General features: G+C 40.7%; 2 protein-coding genes across 4 annotated transcripts; both read right to left on the reverse strand.

The window, feature by feature from the left end:
• Positions 1–437: 437 nt before the first annotated feature.
• soul5l (heme-binding protein soul5, like) lies at positions 438–6,366 on the reverse strand. Of its 2 annotated transcripts, XR_005613262.1 has the most exons (8): positions 5,874–6,366; positions 4,908–4,967; positions 4,418–4,499; positions 4,197–4,317; positions 3,973–4,112; positions 2,799–2,962; positions 1,802–2,598; positions 438–1,510 (listed from the first exon to the last, which is right to left on the reverse strand). XR_005613262.1 is itself a non-coding variant. In XM_031749196.2 (7 exons), coding segments are annotated over exons 1-7 (1,059 nt in total). In that variant the 5' UTR covers positions 5,876–6,366; the 3' UTR covers positions 438–2,108. The 2 variants fall into 2 exon arrangements, 1 of the variants encoding a protein (XP_031605056.1); XM_031749196.2 differs by having other exon boundaries at positions 438–2,598.
• Positions 6,367–7,812: 1,446 nt separating this feature from the next.
• LOC116336143 (protein GPR108-like) lies at positions 7,813–19,033 on the reverse strand. Of its 2 annotated transcripts, none has more exons than XM_039613733.1 (18): positions 18,420–19,033; positions 18,038–18,157; positions 15,082–15,132; positions 14,809–14,900; positions 14,641–14,711; positions 13,587–13,747; positions 13,434–13,496; positions 13,243–13,344; positions 13,032–13,165; positions 11,894–11,969; positions 11,728–11,801; positions 11,521–11,638; positions 11,297–11,427; positions 10,906–10,943; positions 10,770–10,819; positions 10,438–10,521; positions 9,967–10,088; positions 7,813–9,469 (listed from the first exon to the last, which is right to left on the reverse strand). In XM_039613733.1, exons 1-18 carry the CDS (start codon positions 18,513–18,515, stop codon positions 9,382–9,384), a joined length of 1,671 nt encoding a protein of 556 aa, XP_039469667.1. In that variant the 5' UTR covers positions 18,516–19,033; the 3' UTR covers positions 7,813–9,381. The 2 variants fall into 2 exon arrangements, with proteins under 2 accessions (XP_039469667.1, XP_039469666.1); XM_039613732.1 differs by having other exon boundaries at positions 10,900–10,943.
• Positions 19,034–19,355: the final 322 nt, after the last annotated feature.

The raw sequence follows: 19,355 nt of genomic DNA on the forward strand, positions 1-19,355 counted from the left end.
ATAACATGTATAAATAGGCTTATGGTTACAGTACAGTGGCTCGTGAGCCGCAGGCTGCCAACCTCAGTGCTAGGCTTTGACATGGGAATCGCCAAACACCCCATGATATGATATTATCACAATACATTGCTGACGATATACTACTATTCTCATTCATTCATAAAATTCTCATTCACTGCTTATTTTCCTCCACAAATACTGACAAAGTTGCTACAGGGCTGCAGGTGCGCTCCAGCCTTGCTTTTATATAGGTTTTGACCTATTTCTCCTGGTTGCAAGGAAGATGCCCTTCACATTTCTCTCTTAGAACCAGAATACAGCTGGGAGACATTTGGGTCGATTCCCCTTCAGTTGTGTTCACTGACAAATTAATAAAAGGAAAATTGAAATTTTTAGTCAGTGAAGTCCAGACCATCAGCAACAAAATGAGTCCAACATGAGTTAATGTTTATTTTATTGCATCTTCATCAGAACAGAATGTATATATAATGTGTATATATACAGCATGTAGCTCAGAGATGCATCAATAGAGGATGTAATTCATTAACATGTAAATCTTATTGCATTGGTTTAATCAACTGGGATTCTTTGAGATCTTTGGAGCAGTCTTACTGCAGTTGGTTGAAACTGTAGGTCGCACTTAAGTAGACGGTTTGCAAAGCAGTACCATTGCTGGGCTAAAAGCTACCCGGAGAGAACCCACACAGACACGGCTACGGCAACGTGGTTGTGGAGTGATTTTCTAGGGAAAATATGACTAATCAAGATTTTACACGAGGGCAGACTGAACTTCTAAATTTCTACACAGTGCTAAATTACATTAAATATAACAATTTCCTTTACAGATGAACACAGTTTTAACTTTCAGTATTTCTTACCAAGACGTTTACATCCTTGATGGCTGAAACACTGATCTCCTACTCCCTAAAACACCCACAAAGCTAAATAGCTGCTTACGTTAACATAATGATAGTGACTTTCTTCTTTAATGATAAAGATGTGGCATATTATTATTAGCCGTTACCACTCCTGTTGTATCACCCTTGTTTACAGTACCATGTACTATATAGACATGTATAGAGATTACCAGAAATACACTAACTGGCCACTTCAGTAGTTCCACCTTGTCAGAACCAAGATTGCTCAGAGAGTTTGAGACGTAGCACTGCTCTACAGCAACCCCCTAGTGGTGAGAAACACTTTGACGACTTTAAAGTAACAGAACATACAAAACATTTCTTATTTTTGGTCAAGTTTAGCAGGGAAAGTAATTTTAAAGGTTTTGAAACATTAATCAAAAAACTAAAGGCCAGAGCAGGTACTCCAGGAGTCCAGTTTTACTTTCAACAATCATACTGTTCTGGTATGAATGCTGCAATTTGATGACTGTATTAATTCCCATAACATACAGGTTAAATGTTTTTTTGGTAAATATTTAATTGCACATATCTAAGTTTGGAGCTGACAAATCATATGGCTGCAGTTTTGGGGGTTCTTCTGGGCCAACATACTGGAAAGAAAAGTGAAATACAAAGTCATAATCTGGGAACTGTTTGTATTATTAGTTAGTGTCTAAGATTGCAAGAAAGATCCCAATGAAAATGCAAAATGAATATGTTGCCACACACATCATGAAAGTGACTGAAGAAGTTGAACGCATGAACTTTTAGAAAGTTGCACCCAGGCAGTAAATATAAAGAACTTCAGTGTGAAACTCTGCATTAAGATAATTAAGTCTGGCCGATTGTTCTTCGTTCCAGCATTTCATCTATCAACCAGCACAATAACTCGGATTACTAACCTTCTGACTAATACATAGATTTCACTTAAATCTACGCTGGAGCGGTGAGATAACATCGGAATGACAAAGTGGAACGTGTTCAGTGATACGAGAAGCTGCAGATGCAAAGCTGCAATAGAACACACAGTTAAACACTCAGTGCCATAAGTAGGGGTACAGTGAGAAAAGGAGGAAGAGAAACAGCAGGTCCGTCTATCACACCCAGACTCACACATTCAACTTTCTGTCACACCTCCACTGTTTGCCTTCTGTTTAGATTACATAGAAATATATCTGGAAAAGCTGCTCGAATCACATCTGACTGCTGCTAATGAGCATCGTTTGGCTCGACCACAGGCTCAGTGTCTGCCAGTGTCTCCTCGGGGCTGGTAGCCACGCTGTTCGACAGAGTGGTGCCAGACTGGGGCTCCAGCGACGGGCTCACAGAGGTGGGATCGGAGGAGTTGGATGTTGGTTCCAGCAGGATCTGGCTGGACGTTTGGGGATTGCTGAATGCAGCTTGAGCAGGCAGATCAGATGGAGAACTGGGTGGAGTGTTTGATGGGGACAGAGTGGGTGTGTCAGAGGGCATCTGTGAGGTGGAGTTGGACGTGGCATTTGAGGACAGGTTGGAGGGAGTGAGTGAGGGGGAATCAGAGAGGCTGTCTGGGAGAGGCTCGAAGGGGAAGTCTGTGGGCGAGTCGGTGGGAGTCAGACGGGGTGTGTGCGCAGGTGTCGGCTCGTGTGGATCTGAGCAAACTGGCTCGCCCTCGGCCACGTACCACACCTCGTTGTGCCTGTTCAACAGCTTTAAGGGGCTACGTACAAGAAACAAACAAGAGAGATGAACATAAGAGTTAGAAGTAGGCGACCACGCCTTGTGCAACACTACAAGTGTTAAGTCCAGATAATACTGTTTAATGAGTGCACAACATGGACCAGAGCAAAAAGAACCACTTGATGATACAGTCATGAGTGATTCCCTCAAAGAAAATTAGAAATTAGACATGCATTGCACCTGTCGTAGCCAACTCCGTAGTGATAGCTGTGGTTGTAGGAAGCTTGAACTCTGGTTAGCTCTTTGGTCAGCAGGTGGGCGTGAAGCCTGGAGGTGACCGACAGCATCCAGCCTCCGTAACTCCTCACGTACACGTCCATCTCTGGCATCTCAGTGAAATACAGCTGTGCGATGGATGCAGAGAAGAATCCAGTACAGTGAAATACATGAGGAAAACAAAGTGGAAGGGCAGCAGAGAAGCTTTAGAGTAATAGAAACTCTTACGCTTATGTACAATTTGATTGTACTGATTTTATTTGTGTGATCAACTAGAGAAATTTTGCATGATACACTGTTCAAAATAATTGTTACACTGGGCCTTATAAAGCCTCCCGTGTCCTCAAGAGCTGTATAACTGAGATGACCATCTGCTGTCACTGACAGCACACAGAGTCAATAGTTTAAAAATAAACTGCTTGAAACAAGTGTGTTGATCATTGTAACGTTATACACACTAACTAGAAGCTTCAGTAGGTACACCTTTCTTATACTGGCATAGCTTCAGTTTGATTTCAAGAACGCCCCAATTCTTTCTGGCAGAGAAATATCTCCCACACTTACACCACCACCCTAAACCACTGACACAGGGGGCGATGGATCCATGCGTTCATGTGTTTTTACAACAAACATCTGAATGTTACAGGAGAAATCGAGACTCATCAGATCAGAGAGCAGATCAGTGTGCGTTTGTTAGCTGACAGGAATGGCACTTCAGGTGTGGTCTTGTGTTGCTATAGCTGCTTCAAGATTCAGTGTTACGTACATCCAGAGATGCTCTTCTGAAAACCTTGGTTGTAACGAGTGGTTATTTAAGTTAATGTTCCCTTCCTATCAGCTTGAAGTAGTCTGGCTCACTTAAATTCGGATGCCATCTCTACATGCTTACGCACGAGTTCCTGCCATGTGATTGGCCGATTCGTCTGTTAAGAATCAGAAAACACAGAGGCCAGGAGCACTGGCGCCTTGCTGACTCAGCACTATGCATTTCTATTCTGCTGAGTGAGAGCAACAGCAGGGCCAGCCGCAATGATCTCTATTGATCTGAAAGCTGAAAATCACTGATTGAATTACACAGTTACTGGCAGGATAAACAGCGTTTGACCTCAGTAGAGGCAAGGGCAATTCGAGGGCTCACCTTGTCATTAGTGGGTGCTGGAGGGTTGTCCTGATAGGCTGAAGGCAGTGGGAAGTTGAGCGTGTAGATAGCAGGCTCCCACATCTTGGTCTTCTCTGGGATCTTGACCAGGACAGGAGCGGTCATCTCCATCTGGACACCTGAATGACCACCATCACCATCATTCCAAACACTGATGCACTCCATCAAAGCTCAATTTGACCTCCTGTATATCGACTTCTTACCTCCTTCATTGCTTCCGGTGATATACTGGAAGAGTCTCCTGAAAGCCATGGCCGCACCCACTCCCATGAAATAGGCTTCGGCATCTGTTGACACCCAGCGAGTGGGGCTGTAGTGCCGCACCTGGACACGAACGCACACAAGCACACAGTACGTGAGAAATATGAGCTCGACGAGTCGGGAACGCATGTTGCACTGCTGGCTGCTGAGAGCTTTCACTCACTTCATACTCATCCGTTTTGCAGATCAGGTCATATTCCAGACATTCCTTTGACTCTGTGCAGTAGCTGCTGTTGGTACTGGGTCTGCAACAAGAAGACCGATAAACTAATTCGATGGCAATAATAGCAGTAATCATTAAGATTGCACTATATGGACAAACTACACGTTACACTTACAGGAGCCATAGAAATGCCTACTATGAAGCTCCATAAGCATTCAATGTAGTGAATTAAAGTCTGGATAAATCGAGAAATCAAAGAACAAACAAAACCAGACAGAGCTTCATTTTTATGTTTTAAAGATGCAGTAAAAAGTAGAACCACCTTTGCATTTGGCTTTGACCTTGGAAGAGCCAGAACACGAGACTCCTCGAGAGGACACAAACCTCCACTTTAAAGCCATGTTTGAAAACCATAGCGTGTAGCTGGAACTGGAACATTTCAGTGCCATCATAAGTTTGTAAAGCCATCTGCATGAAGCGTTCCACTTACCCAACACTGCCTTCAGCTGAGACCACAAGGGCCAGAATAGCAAAGATTGAGATGAAAGCCCTGTGGGAGGACACACAAGGCAATGATGTTTGCAAATGATTTAAGAAACAAAGACGAAAAAGTCTCATGAGTATCAAAGAATCATTTAATGGGAAAAAAACTAAGAGAATTGTCTGTGTACAAGTTAAAGGAGTGATGAGGAAAGACAAACAGCATCAATGATTTTGTAGCATAAGGATGTTGTGTGGGTAGAATAACTGTACAGTTTCTTTAAATAACCAAAGTACTGCTATTCTAAAATGAAAGACAATGATAACGACAAATAAATATATATATATATATATTTTTAAAAAGGTGCTAGACTGCAGAAATCTGAGTTTTCAGAGTGATGGCTCTGAAGCGTGCCTGCTGTGCTGCATCCCGGCGTGTTTGCACTGCGGAGATGAAACAGGACACGTTTTCCTGCCTCAGTGCGACGCAAACAGGGAGAGAGCGAGGGAATCTGCTGCATCATCAGGCTGGGTCTTTTCTAAATCAATCCAAAGGCATTTCGAGGTCAAGGAACAACCGAGATCGGCGGCTTATCGCATCCCACTGTGATCACAACCTGTTCAAATCCTTATTTTATTCCAACTTTACAAAAAAGGCGTTAATGAGGAAGGGCGTTTCACAGATACAGGTGATGTAGTAACGGGGCGGACTGTGTCCAAATAAGCTCATCGGTGATCTTCATTGTTTATCATCATCATCATCATCATCATCATCATTATTAACACTGATGTATTAGAGCAGCTTGAAAATGCATTTTACTGCAGCCGATAAACGATGACGCAAACAAATCAACTTTACCTGTGCGCAACGCCGCAAAAACTCCCGCAAAATAACAGTCAACTACTATCACAAACATCACCATCACCTAATACCGGACGGTTTCTTAAACTATAAGATACTCGAGGTGATACTTACATGTTCGCGACCCCGCGTGTTTCTATGCGTGTCCTTTCCACCTGCCAGGGGAGCGCAGGGAGGAGCGGTGTGAGGAGATTGCAGTCTGCTGCTGGATGCACTGCGGAGTGACTGCAGTGAGCACCGGCGTCTGCCTGCAGCTTGCAGGACGGAGGGGCGGAGCAGCCTCGAGACTTCTAACTGTATCCAATCCAATCGCTTCGAAATTTTCCATTAGTAATGAATCACTGCCTGCTGTGCAAGCAAGGGTTAAAGTGAGGATGGCGGTCCCACATGCTGCTCTACAGCAAGGGTGGCAAACTTAAGGCCCGGGGCCCAGAATCTTCCGGCAAAAACTCCAATCCGGCCCACTCGGCTTTTGGAAAATATATACTGGCATGCTAGATTTTGTACTTTTAACTTTATTCACATTAGCTTTACCTACAGATGAACACATCCCCATTGACAATGACAGGAAACATAGTGCACATAGTGTTTCTTTCAATTTACATTAGAGATATATATATATATATATATATATATATATATATATATATATATATATATATATATATTATATATATATATATATATATATATATATATATATATATATATATATATATATATATATATATATATATATATATATATATATATATATATATATATATATATATATATATATATATATATATATATATTTTTTTTTTTTTTTTAAACATTAGGCCCACAGTAACAAAAACATAAAAAGGATGTCTTTACACTGACAGAAAGGGCGTTTGACTGGTCCGGCCCACTGCTCCCAGAGTGTGCTCCACATTAAATGACTGCCATTCTTGTTGTACAAAATGTTGCTGCTAAAAAATGTAATTGCGTGTACATACTAAGGTGAAGGTGATAATTCCTGGGGTTGCTTCATTTATACAATAGCGTACTAGTTTACATTTAGATTAACTAGTTTGTTTTACATGGATGGGTTCATTTTTGCAACTTTGCCCAAGAAATCTGCTTAACTTAGGTAACTTCCCACTGCAGGAACGCTTCGAACGAACCTCAGGAGAATGTCAGAGAGCAGGGTCTGGTGTTTAACAAGTTTAGTTGTATCTAATTTTGCTCTAAAGGGCAAAAATGTTACTAAGTTAAGAAAAAGGTATTCCTACTCATTATCTGTCTAATTTTGACTAACTTGCATTGATTTTTCCTCTCCAATAGGATCTAATGTGTTACATTTTCGAGCATTTAGGTGTATTTAGGCATGAAAGCATCGTCAAGATGACCTGCTGAAAGTCGAACAAAGCATTGAACTCTTTGGACCCCTTGGTGGCAACTGAGCACCAGTTAAACACCGCAGCCTACCTGAGTACTGTTGCTGACCAGGTCAATACCTTTCTGACCACATGGTATGCATCTTCTGATAGCCGTTTCCAGCAGGATAATACAAAATGTCACAAAGCTCAGATCATCTCAAACTTTTTTCTTGAACATGAAGTCACTGTACTCAAAGAACTACATGATGTGAAGCACAAGAGTACCATAAATCACCTTTAAAGTTGTGGCAGAAGTAATTTAAATAACACTTGGGCAGGAAAGGTTTGGCGGCTGTCATGCAAAACCTGCTCAGTAGTTGCTTTACATATCATGTAAATGAAGAAACAGCAGGTCAGACCCTCAACATGTTGTAAGCATCACAAACAGCTGACTCATGCAGAGTACTGCTGTGTGTGTGCAGACAGCAGCTGAATGCGTGGGCCTCTGAAGGAGCTCTGTCGAGTCTGAGAAGTCGGTGCCCCTTCACCAGGCACAGGAGGAGCCAAAGCTCGGGGCAAATGTGACTCCTTCTTCTGCAGGTTCCCCACTTTTCTTCATGCCTGGAGCACAATTCTTTTCTCATCTTGATTATTTTAGTGCAAGCTATGCAGTTTAATAAAACCACAAAAATGACATATACATAACAGTGTAATCTGAGAACTTTGCAGAACTTTATTGTGACAGCTGATACAGACACCAAACAGCCTTCTGTAACAATTAAAAAAACAAAACAACAACAACAACAACAAAAAAAAAAAAAACGTTTTCACTGAAACTAAAGTGAACTTCGCCCACTGCTAAATCCTTCCCTCCAGAGTACTGGGGTCATCCCTGCACCGGAGTGATTGTAGTAAAATCTCAGTAGTCTTTCCTCATCGCCACACCTGTTTGTCTATCCAGAAAAAGAAAAAAAATCTGATTGAACCTGAACTGTCTAAAGCCCTCCACAAAGCCTCTCTGCACTGCTCAGCAAAGTGTTATGTGCCTCCTTTTGTGTCAGCAGTCTTATTTACAAATGGCCATCCACCCGGTCTGGCTGCACACACATTGCTGATCTTTTCAAAACCTAATGTCAAACCAATAATTCATAAAATAAGCTTCACATCAAGAGCAAAAAGGTAAAACCAAAAGCAGGCAAATTCAAAGATGATCAGTTAGGTCACTTCTCTGTCCAGTTGGCACAGCAATGCCAAACGAGATTTGGGGTGGGGTGGGGGGGGGTTAAAGAACAAGGCCAAACTTCTCTGCCTATTTTAGAGAAAAAAAAAAAACCCTGTTCATCTGCCTACATCTTCACATGTCACCATATTGGCTGTATTCACAGAGGTGTATGGGAGTTGTCCTCAAACCACTAAAGCACTAAATTACAGCAGCAGTCCGAGTGACGGGCTGGGAGGAACGCTTAAGTCTCCAACATCAACAATAATACTGAAATATAACATTTCAATATGTAATAAGTAAATCTATATTGAAATATACAACTTCTTGTTAACCATATATTTCAATATACAAATCATACATGTAGGAGGAAAAGAAAAAAAACAAACATACGGTACTGTGTGGTGATAAAGTGGGATTTTTCTGACCCGTGAACAATGGAAACACGAGATGGATGCTTAAATTTGAAATATACCGATTAGCCTTTTACCTGAGTATGGGCTATTGTCACTGGGGTGGGGAGGCGGGGGTAGCCAAATCCTGTGTCGTCTCACTTTCACTCACTCACTCACTCACTCACACACTCACACACTCACACACACACACACACACACACACACAGGAATAGTTACAGCTAAGAGGCTCGCAGAAGTACCGTTTTAAATAGCTGCTATAAACACACTCAAAAGCAAGTGTCTAAAAAAAATTATCTTTGGAGGGAGAGAGAGAGAGAAATGAAACATACAGAACATCAGAGCTCCTTTCCATATCTCCACCCATCCATGTGGTTGTAGCTCCCCAAAACCCCTCAGTTTTTAGGTGGAGCATTTAAGGGAAACAGAGAGCGTCCAATAAGTTAGTCCTTTTTTTTTTCTTTACTTTTTTTTTTTTTTGCATAGCCAGAGAGTGGGCACAACCACTGCAACCACGTAAAGAGTTTCAATAGCAGAGCTGTCACTGGAAGTGGGGAGCCTTGGTCCGTGTGTGTGTGTGTGTACCCCTTTCTGTCAGCTGGCCTGGGGATGTTTAGTTGGCCACTCCCAAAGATGCAGCTTCCTGCTCACAAGGTGGACTCTTTCTGGCGCTCGCGTCCGTTGGACGTCTTCTTGACTTTGGAAATACCCTCGAGTGCGCCTGACTCAGTCACTCTGGACACAAACAGAAGAGCAGCAGCACTTTTAATGGCAAACACTTTCTCAACCTTCATCTTAGTTCAGTCGTAATTATTAAATCTTATGGAAATCACAGAAAAACAAACGCTTAGCTACACAATACCCACACGAGCCTCCTCCTTATGTGATGGGACTAAATAGACAGTCAGCACCACTAGAATAGTTTCAGCTCAACAAATCAACTACTATTACTCATAAAGTAATGTTTTCTTCTACCAATTTCCTTTAATATTCATTTATGATCACACCGCACACATGCTATGCTATATCATAGTGTTTTCACTTTGTGTTAACCAAAAAATAATCTGAATAAAAGACTCATAAGGAAATTTGGCTACTTCAACCATACTTTGAAGATGTGCTACTTTCTATAACTTCTCCAAGTATAAAGTAATCAGGTAGAGTAAGAACTCAGTAACAGGATAAGTTATTTAAATGCCAGGTGAGGGTTCATACAGATGTGTCACGCTTACACTTCATCATTCTCGACGTCGTCCTCGTCCTGGGGAAGCTGGAGGTAGGGGTTATTGGATGCTGGGCGAAACTTGTAGCCCGTCAACACAAAGAAGATGAGAGTCGACACCTCCACCAGAAACTGAAGAAGAAACAGTGCGTTTAATAACAGACAGGAGAAAGTGTCTTAACACTGTCCACAACATCCGGAAAATTTCTTTGCAAACAAATAAGTAGCACAGGGCCTTTTAAACATATGTGCTGTTTCACATTCTTCAAGCTATGCTAATATCCCATCAGGCCTCAGGGGGGAGTACAGTGCTCTTTATCAACTGTAATGAAGTAATAAAGGGCTTTAAATAAGTAATGTGCTGGCAGATTTATACCAGCTCACATCAGGCAAGTATTGCCAGTCATTGTTGATTCAGAGACCACAGACCGTCCTCGCCGTTTGACAAACAACTGCTGTAGCTGCACCGTCATCGTCTTACCTCATAGCACCACTGCCACCGGAAAGGCATAGTGATCTTGAGCAGAATGGCTATGATCCTTGTAAAGTAGATGTAACACACGATCTAAAATGACAGAAAACATTCCAGTAAGAACTCAGACTTTAAAATTGTACGGTTACCAAAAAATAAAATAAAATAAAATAAATAAAAACACACTAAAATCTTCCTTTTCCTCAGGATTAATTTTGCTTTGCTAAAAAACATGTTTGATGAGACTGTCAGAGACAAGTTTTCAGTGTAACTGAAAAATGGTCCAATCGTTCAGGTGAATAAAGGGTCACAGAACAACAGCAAAATACTGGCCTTCTTACCATCACATAATAATGGCGGAAGAGCTTGAGCTTCTCCAAATTCATGGCAGCTGAAAGAAACATGCACCAAGTTAAACACAGAACAAAAACTCTCCACCTAATAAAGCCCTGTAGTTGCAGCAGGATTCACCTTTACCATCGGTGCTAGAAGCCTCTTGTAGGTGACGGATTGACCTTTAAAGACAGAGACGTGTTATACAATGAATCTGTTATTTGGGGAAAACTTGCACACCATGTAACACAAAGTTCATTTCTAATTACAAGAAACACCTTGTCTCTTGTTTTATAACTTCAAACTGAAAATTTTCATGACCGTTTCATCGAGTAGGCAGGGCTGGACGGCAACGCTTTTGGTCCCGTCCCATTTTTTTCATGAAGTTGAATTATTCTGGGCGTTCTACTCTATCAAACATGCTCCACTTTCCCATACTGATCCTCTTATCTCAGAAATCTTAGTAACTTTAAACACTAGCCACCAAAACTAATTTGGGACTAAAATGTAATTCAACAACAGATACCGCACTGACCACACAACAGGGAAAAGGATGGCTCCACAGCAGATAAGGTCCACCAGAAAGAGGATCTCCTTCCACACGTAGTACTCGCTGGAGCCCTCCTCTGTAGACTCAATGATGATGTAGGCGACGTTAGCCAGGACCTGCAGCACGACCGGCGAGCCATCAAAGAAAATACACATAAAAATCACCCAATTTGATTTGCTGCTCACCTGCAGAGGAATGAGAGACAGTACCTGCAGAGGAATGACGATCATGAAGATCTTCTTCTCCTTGTCGGACAGGATGTATTTCACGAAAGCCCAGCCGGTACCAATCAGCGCCAGTGTGATGAACAGGAGCGCCCCCTTTAGCCTGGGAAGGATACAAAAATATTTTTTTGTGTAATACAAATCAAATAACCTAGGAACCTAAGAAGCCGATTCTGCTGAGGTTCTGCTTACAGGTGTGTTATATAATACATGACGGCCCAGCCCTCAATAGGATGCCCCTCAGTGTTGATGAAGTAATAGTTGATCTGAGAGAGACGGGGACAGAGGCAGAATTCAGTGAGTCTCTTTTTATGAGAGGATTCAAACTGAGACTGTGCTGTGGTGGTGATGCACTTACACTGTGGAAAACCAGTGACGTGGACTTTGTGAAAGCTAGCGCTGCCATCAGCCAGTGGATCTTGAACACACTGTAACTGCAAACAAACACAGAAGAGAGATGTTTAAACATTGCATATAACTGAATGTTGACCACTGCTGCAGGAAATCCATTTATTCTTACTGCTTAGGGTTCATCCAAATAATTAGTTATGATGTATATTTTAGTCAAGCAATTGAAAACGTTGGGCAAATGCTTTGGGGCAGGATACTGTGTGACCTCAGCAGCTCAGTTTTGTTAGTCCGTCTTTGTTTGTTTTTTTGGAATGCAAAACTGTTAGCTAAGCTCGAGCCATGTCAGCACAGAACGCATTTCAGCCATCTTTAATAAATCCAGCAGTTCATGGGATCGCATTTTTTTATTCTGTAACTCAATTTTTCTTTCTTTCTTCTGTATTTTCTGGGCTATGAACACTTCCAGAGCAATAGTAAGCCACAGCAGAACACTGTGTCAGAGCTATAGCTGCCAAGTTGGCTAAAGGACAACACGTTTTAGTAAATCACTCACTGTAAACCTGCTTTATGTTCCTTTAGTGGGAAGGCTGCAGCATCTATGGGCATGTCTGTAGAGTCCTGTGGGGCACTAGTGGGATCTAGAGGAAGGCCAGTGGTAGCTAGTGCTCTTTCACTGTCATGATTGGAGCAAATACTTCAGATATCTTCTTAAAAAAAATCTATTTGGGCTGCGTTGTAAAGTATGATGTGTCAAAGAAGCCAAAGTCGTTTTTTTAACTTTATAAACTAAAACGTCCTTGTAGTGAGTGTGAAATACTTGAAGTTACTTAACAACCACTGTAAAACAGTGACTGAGTCACAGTCTTCCACTGAGGTGTGAACAACAGGATCCTATGCTTAATGATCTAATTAGTGTCAATTAGCAAATATTATCATGCTTGATGTTAGAGTGATTATAACAATAAACACTACAAATTGTGTTCACTTAACTTAACCTAACCGTAGTCTTACATCATACACTTTGTAGCAAGAGCTTCCCAGATTATGCAAGTAGCCCTGCCACAAACTGTGCAAGTGAATTTTTTTTTTTTTTCCGGATCCTGCAAAACAGTGTGGTTCACTATTTCTTCATTGTGCCCGTGTACCTGTGCTTCATGAGATTGTACACCCAGACCAGAGCAGCAGTGAAGAAAACTCCAGCCATATAAAGGTAAAGGCGAGACAGAGGGATTTCCGCTGCAGAGAGGTAGCCATCAGGATTCTTCTCCGTCACTTCCACCTGTGATGCACGCAACATGGTAAGCAGACACACGCACTTGAGTGTGCATTTTATAAACTCAAAAATACTCAACTCACTGCAAATGAGTAGGCCCTGTCGATTCCCGGCTCCCTGTTTTGGCAGTAGTGGAACTTCAAGCTGTACAGGCCCTCGGCCTCTGAGCCAAACACCATGCGGAACTGTTGAGAGAAAGAGAAAACACTTCCTGTCACAGACAATCCCACCCTTAAACATGCCTGAACATACTGGCTAAGGAGGATTTTCTTACACTGAAGTTGTAGGTGCCGTGGATTTCCCCTAAATCTAAAGTCAGCTGGTTGCGACTGCTCAGCTAAAATGAAATACAGAGTAGAAATTAATTTTGGGATTAAATCACACTAAAAATAGACCAAAATAACAAAACAAAACAAGAAAAACGTACATTGAATGTCCCTGGCACGTTAACGGCTTCAGCTTTTGGGTTCTGCGCAATCTGCTCTGATTTCTTGTCATCGCTCCGTTTTTCCGCTTGTTTCGGGAGCACCGTTGGCTTATCCGGATTTTTTGATTGTTCTCCTGATGCACGTTTGACTTTCTTCTGACCTACAGAGCACAAGTGCAGGCACCAGGCACAAAGATAGAAATTTAGTTTATTCCGAGCATACTATACACAGGTGGATGCTTTCATATCAAGAAAACAAAAACAAAGGCAAAGTCTAATGAAAACAATGGACAGTATAATAGCAAAGCCCCTTTCCACTAGTACCTACTTGACTCGGCTTAGGCTTGTAGTACCTGGTACCAGGTACTTTTTTTTAGTGCCTACTCAGCCGGGGTTCCACGCAATCAGAGGCGATCCGAAAATATGATGTTAACAGACTGAATAACACCGACTGGTTAGTCAGTGATGTCAGTGTTTGAGTCATGAGAGCGTCTTGTTCACAAAAATCAAAACTGCCATTTTTGAAACCAAGTAATGAGGGAAATAGCTACACAAAAAACAACACTGCCATTGTTATGGCGTTCGTGCCACATATAAATGGCGTAACAGCACTTTCAGCCACGTTGTTATGGAAATCCCACGCACATTGAGTGACACTCGACTGTAATGGAAAATGACCTAAACAGAGTCGAGTCGAGCAGAGTAAGTACTAGTGGAAAAGAGCTACAAGTACCATTCATGAAAATCCTTACACTCTGTGTAAAATATATGAGAGACTATATGAAATTATCTTACATTTGACATATTATGTAAATACTATAAACAAACACTTATTAAGACCTGCTCCTTTATCACAAAAACAGAAGAACCTTAATGAATACATCTGAGTTACTCTTCTCTTGATCAAAAACAATAAGACAAGTCTTCAATAGAACACTTTAAATAGAATTATAGAATTTTTTGGGGGGATAGAAATTCAAAGTTTAGTTTGTATAAATGATACCACTGAAGGAAGCAAAATCCAAATTTTGGTATTTGTGTGGCCAACACTAACCTTTATCTGCTTCAACCTTTTCCTTCGCTATCAGTATGTTGTCTTGTTTACCCATAGCAGTCACATTGACGCTACACAAACACAAATTACACAGTTAGCCTTCACATATTGAGCTGCCAACGGCATTATAACAAACATTTCTGAATACTGGTGCTGAAACATCCACACCTTTGTTTCTTGATATCAATGAGAAAAAGAATGAGAGGCTCATCATTGGTCGACTTTTTAAGAGTGAGCGGACATGTCTCCGACTCCTCTGCCTGGAGGGGGAAACGTCACACAAACACACACACTCAACACCTGTATTCATAATAACAAAAGTTTCATAAGTGCATTTCAACAAAAGGCTGTCCTTGTAAGAATGATTGCACAACTGATTTTAAAAGGTCTGAAAATAATGATGTACAATGTTGACAGAAATATTTATGATGATGTACTTACTGTGTAGGACAAGACTCCATTAACACGCGATCTGGACAGGCTGAACCCAACCTTAAGAAAGTGGGATTAGATTAATCAGTAGGGTTAAAAGCAGCTGATTCAAATCTCCATTTATTTTATAACACATATATTTTATCACACCAACTCGATCTGCAAGTTTTTACTGTCAAATCAGCTCTTAAAACATGACACTTGACACCATCGCAAGCACAAGACCAAAGGTTGATGAGCTCACTGCTGCTGCTTCATGACTTTTGTGTCAGGTTAGCCCAACTCACTGTTGTTTCAAGCACTCCACTACATTACCTCAGTGGTCACACTGCTTACAGTGCACTCGAATGTTTAACAACAACTGTCTATGAAACAGAGGCTTATTAAAGGTAATGTTGATGTGTGTTGTTTTTCCCCCTGTAGTTAAAAAAAACAAAACAACAACAACAAAAAAACATGTCAGTGACGTAGTAGCTCATCTGACCCATGAATAGTCACAATTAACAGGCTGTTCGCCACAAAACAGCACATTTTGTTGAGACCTTGCAGTTGAGTAATTTAGGTGAAGACCCATTAGATGATCGTTGCGTGATGGTTTGATTAAATCCTGATCAATACTGTAGGAGAAGTTGCCATTCTAATGAAATGTGAATAACTGGATGGATTCATTCATTTTTGTTTTAGCTCATCAGTCCTTTAGTCAGATGAATTATTGGGGAAGAAAGAAAACTAAAAAAAAAGCAAACAAACAAACAAAAAACTAAACGCCATGAGCCAGCATGAGCATTTACGCAAACAGTTACAACACTACTTACCCATCCTTGTTCAAACTATTAGGTAAAATCTGCAGATTTTCCTGAGAATGTGCCACTTGCAAAATAAATAAATAAAATTTGAAAAAAGGTCAGATTGAATCCTTTTGTTTTAAATGAACTATTAGCCTGATAACTGATTCTGAGACCAATTTTGTTGTCTGTTTATTTTGTTTCTATTCATTATTTTTGCTTCTGTACCAAGAAAAATAAAAATCTTTGCTAAAAAGATTTTGTGGGCTGTGAGGTCAGTTTCATGATAATTAATATGCAAATTATCATAACCACTGATCAACAACCACTGATCTTTGACCTTCATCAGTGGTGCTAGTTTCAGTCATTGTGCAAATGTACTGTTTATAGAGTTGGGAAACCTGGAGTCAGCTGACACTGAAGAAGTCACTTGGATGAGTGACGAAACAGTTCTCCCAGTGAAAACGCTACATCCAGATTACCCTTTTGGGTAAACCTAACAAACACTTTACACACTGTATAAAATATACAGAAATAGAAGAAGATATTGCCACATTACATAGAGAAACCACAAACTCTAACAACACAAATATGTTAGCTGGGCCAAAATACTTCATTAACTCTGTCTGCAGCCTAATCCAGTCAGGATATTAATTCTTTAAAAAGCAGTTAACAAACATATAGTTACATTTTTTTTTTCTTCAAAGCCTCAGTGTTAAAAAAAAATAAAAATCTGTTGATGATTATAATTTGCTGTCCATTTACACCAAATGGACAGCGACTGTGCGTTTGATTATAGATCTGCTACAGTGAACCCGTTTATTAAAATCCAAGAGGCTGTACAATTATTAACAAAAACTGAAAAATTCCACAGGTAAAGTAACACAGACTCAGAGCCTTCATTTCCAACCACGCATTAATTTTGAGTCTCTGTCCAAAAGGCATATTTTGAGTGAAAACCAGTGAATTTGTCCTTTATTTGGGTCTTCTGCTTGGATTAAGTGCCAGTAAGAAACTGAGCAAGTCACACCAACGTTAGTGAATTTGTGCTCAAGAAAAATAAGTGGCCACTGTACAGGTATACAGTCTAATGTTTGAACATGAATATGGCAAAAACTATTAAAGATAAAAGCTTGAGATTGTCACTGGTAATTCTGATCATGAAAATTAACCAGGGTCTGCAATTTAAATAGAAACATAAAAAAAACCCTAACAACAACAACCACCAACACCACTCTGTATAGGCTAGTTAAATATGAAAACAACAACATAGCATTGGTCAAGTAGAGAGCCATATTTGAGACAAAAACATTTCTCAATGAAATGAGGACTATTTTTAACGTGAAATTCTTAGTGACAAAGATGAAGAAAATGTTCTTTTCATTCAACTTTCATTTTAGTTTGAGCACATATGATAGGTTTAATGGTCTTTACAGGACTGCTAGTTGTTTTAATTATTTTTTTCATATTCAAAGTGAAACAACTGTTGATGTACCTGAATTACAGATGTGGATTTACATTTATGGAGAGGCTGGAGAAGATTTCGACATAGTTGTATTCAAATGTGGCCTCAGATTCAACCTCCTAGGACCTGGCGTCCACATATGTGAACATCACATTTTGGGTTATTTAGACCAAAATACTGAATTTTGCTTTACAAGGGCCTGATACCCACTTACGGGGACATTATACTGCTACTGTTCGATCAAAATTTTAAATGAATATCCTCATATGTGGCTCTTATTTTTCTTAAAAACAAAAATAAGGTAAAAAAAAAAATCAAAAAAAAATCTGGTAATTCTTTGTTTTTACATTCATCAGGCCCCATCAGGCCCCAAATATCAGAGAGAAATTAAAATTGCATGCTGTGGAAGAGTTCGGGTCTTAGGAGGTTAAAGGTTTTATGCAAATAAATGATGAATTGAAATGGAATGACCCATCTGTAATAGATGTGCCATTTCATATTAATATATAAAACCGTACATCTAACGGCACTGCCTGGTACAACATTACCTCTAGCTTGAATTTGTTCCTGTTTTTTATTATTATTATTATTAGTTTCTTTCTTTCTTTTTTTCTCTAATTCATTTACAACCTATCGTTTTGAAGAACACAATGCCACCTGTTGAAAAGAAAGGTAAGTGAACCACCGCATATAACCAAACACACACACGACTTACTGGGGACTTGCTGTAGTCCACTAGAGTTTCCGGGACTCGCAGTGAATGCAGGTGGACATCCAGAGTTCCGTCAGCGTAGAAGCCAAAGTTGTTGAGGTCGATGGTGTGGCGAGTTTCATTCTGGTTGTAGGAACAAACAAGTAGAGCTCAGCTGTTGTGGTTCAGTCAGTAAACATGTCTCCTAAGACTCAGATTTAAGAAGCTTCGGTAGCTTTTGTCGTGCGCCCATAACAAAACCCAACGCGACATTATGTTTGGACCGTCCTCTGTCATTAGAGTTAATTACAACATACGAGTTGGCTAGTAAGAAGCTCGACGGGAGCAGAGGAAAACAACACACCGTTAGCTCCCGAGCTAGCGCTGTCATAATTTGTCGCCTTACCTTCAATGTAAGCTTGTGTATTCTTGCTTCGCACCCAGGCAGAAGTAATATGAATAAAAATCCAGCCACAAAGCAGGCTCTGTGCGCCACCGCCATCACCGACTCGCTAGCGGTAACTAGCTGCTAATACTATGGAGCGTCAATCCTTCCAGATGGCTAAATAACAAGCTAGATAGCAGACTTGAATGTAAACCAGGTCAAATGCGAGAGTTTGAATCTTTCAGCTTAGCTTTCCGGCTCTTAAACGGCGTCGTTTACTATCAAACTACAACCATGTATCTTGTTTTCGAATTCTTTTCTGCTGTCATCGCTTAAGGTAACAGCTAGCTTGTAGGCGTCAAGAGCTGACTTCCTGGTCTGGTGTCAAGAACAAAACGTTGACTAAGGTGCGGACAAGAGCGTCAGCTGCTGCGGGCTAACACCCGCTACAGTGCCACAGCCGCGATATAGACAACACTCTGCGCAAGCAACCGGAGCAATGTGGGCTTTAAAATTGCCCACCCGTACAACCCGCTTTTCTGTACTAATTTTGTGTCAGATAAACGATAAATTGTCTTGTCGTTCAAGAATCTGACTACACCTTGTATGAGTTGTCCTAGATTTTGATCACGTGGTTCAGCCCTGACACTAAGCTTCCGGCTAAAAGGAGTTCACGTGATTAGAATGACCCTCCACGTCGGATACAGTCTCTCTGTGTTGTTGCGTTGCGGAGAGGAACTTTTGACACGTGGAGCTTTTATTGTTTCAGACTTTCAAATTACGATTTTACGTTTTGTTGTCTCACTCAACAAATGCTCTATATTCTCTGTACACGTTATTTGTATTGTCCACAAATCGCGATTATTGTTCAAACAAGATCATTTTTATAGGCCTAAATTAAGGTGCGTCTTCTAACACCACATGTGAGCAGTCAGCAACAGCTAATCTAGTTTTGTT

The sequence above is a fragment of the Oreochromis aureus genome, linkage group 6, assembly GCF_013358895.1.
Source record: "Oreochromis aureus strain Israel breed Guangdong linkage group 6, ZZ_aureus, whole genome shotgun sequence".
Classification (NCBI taxonomy): domain Eukaryota; kingdom Metazoa; phylum Chordata; class Actinopteri; order Cichliformes; family Cichlidae; genus Oreochromis; species Oreochromis aureus.

Coding starts and splice junctions, on each gene's coding strand:
- soul5l (XM_031749196.2), bottom strand. Junction 4,113..4,196: donor CACCGGAAGCAATGAAGGAG/GTAAGAAGTCGA, acceptor GTGGTCATTCAG/GTGTCCAGATGGAGATGACC. Junction 2,963..3,972: donor CAGCACCCACTAATGACAAG/GTGAGCCCTCGA, acceptor TCCATCGCACAG/CTGTATTTCACTGAGATGCC.
- LOC116336143 (XM_039613732.1), bottom strand. CDS start 18,515: ATGGCGGTGGCGCACAGAGCCTGCTTTGTGGCTGGATTTTTATTCATA. Junction 18,158..18,419: donor TACACAAGCTTACATTGAAG/GTAAGGCGACAA, acceptor TCCTACAACCAG/AATGAAACTCGCCACACCAT. Junction 15,133..18,037: donor TGGACTACAGCAAGTCCCCA/GTAAGTCGTGTG, acceptor CACTTTCTTAAG/GTTGGGTTCAGCCTGTCCAG.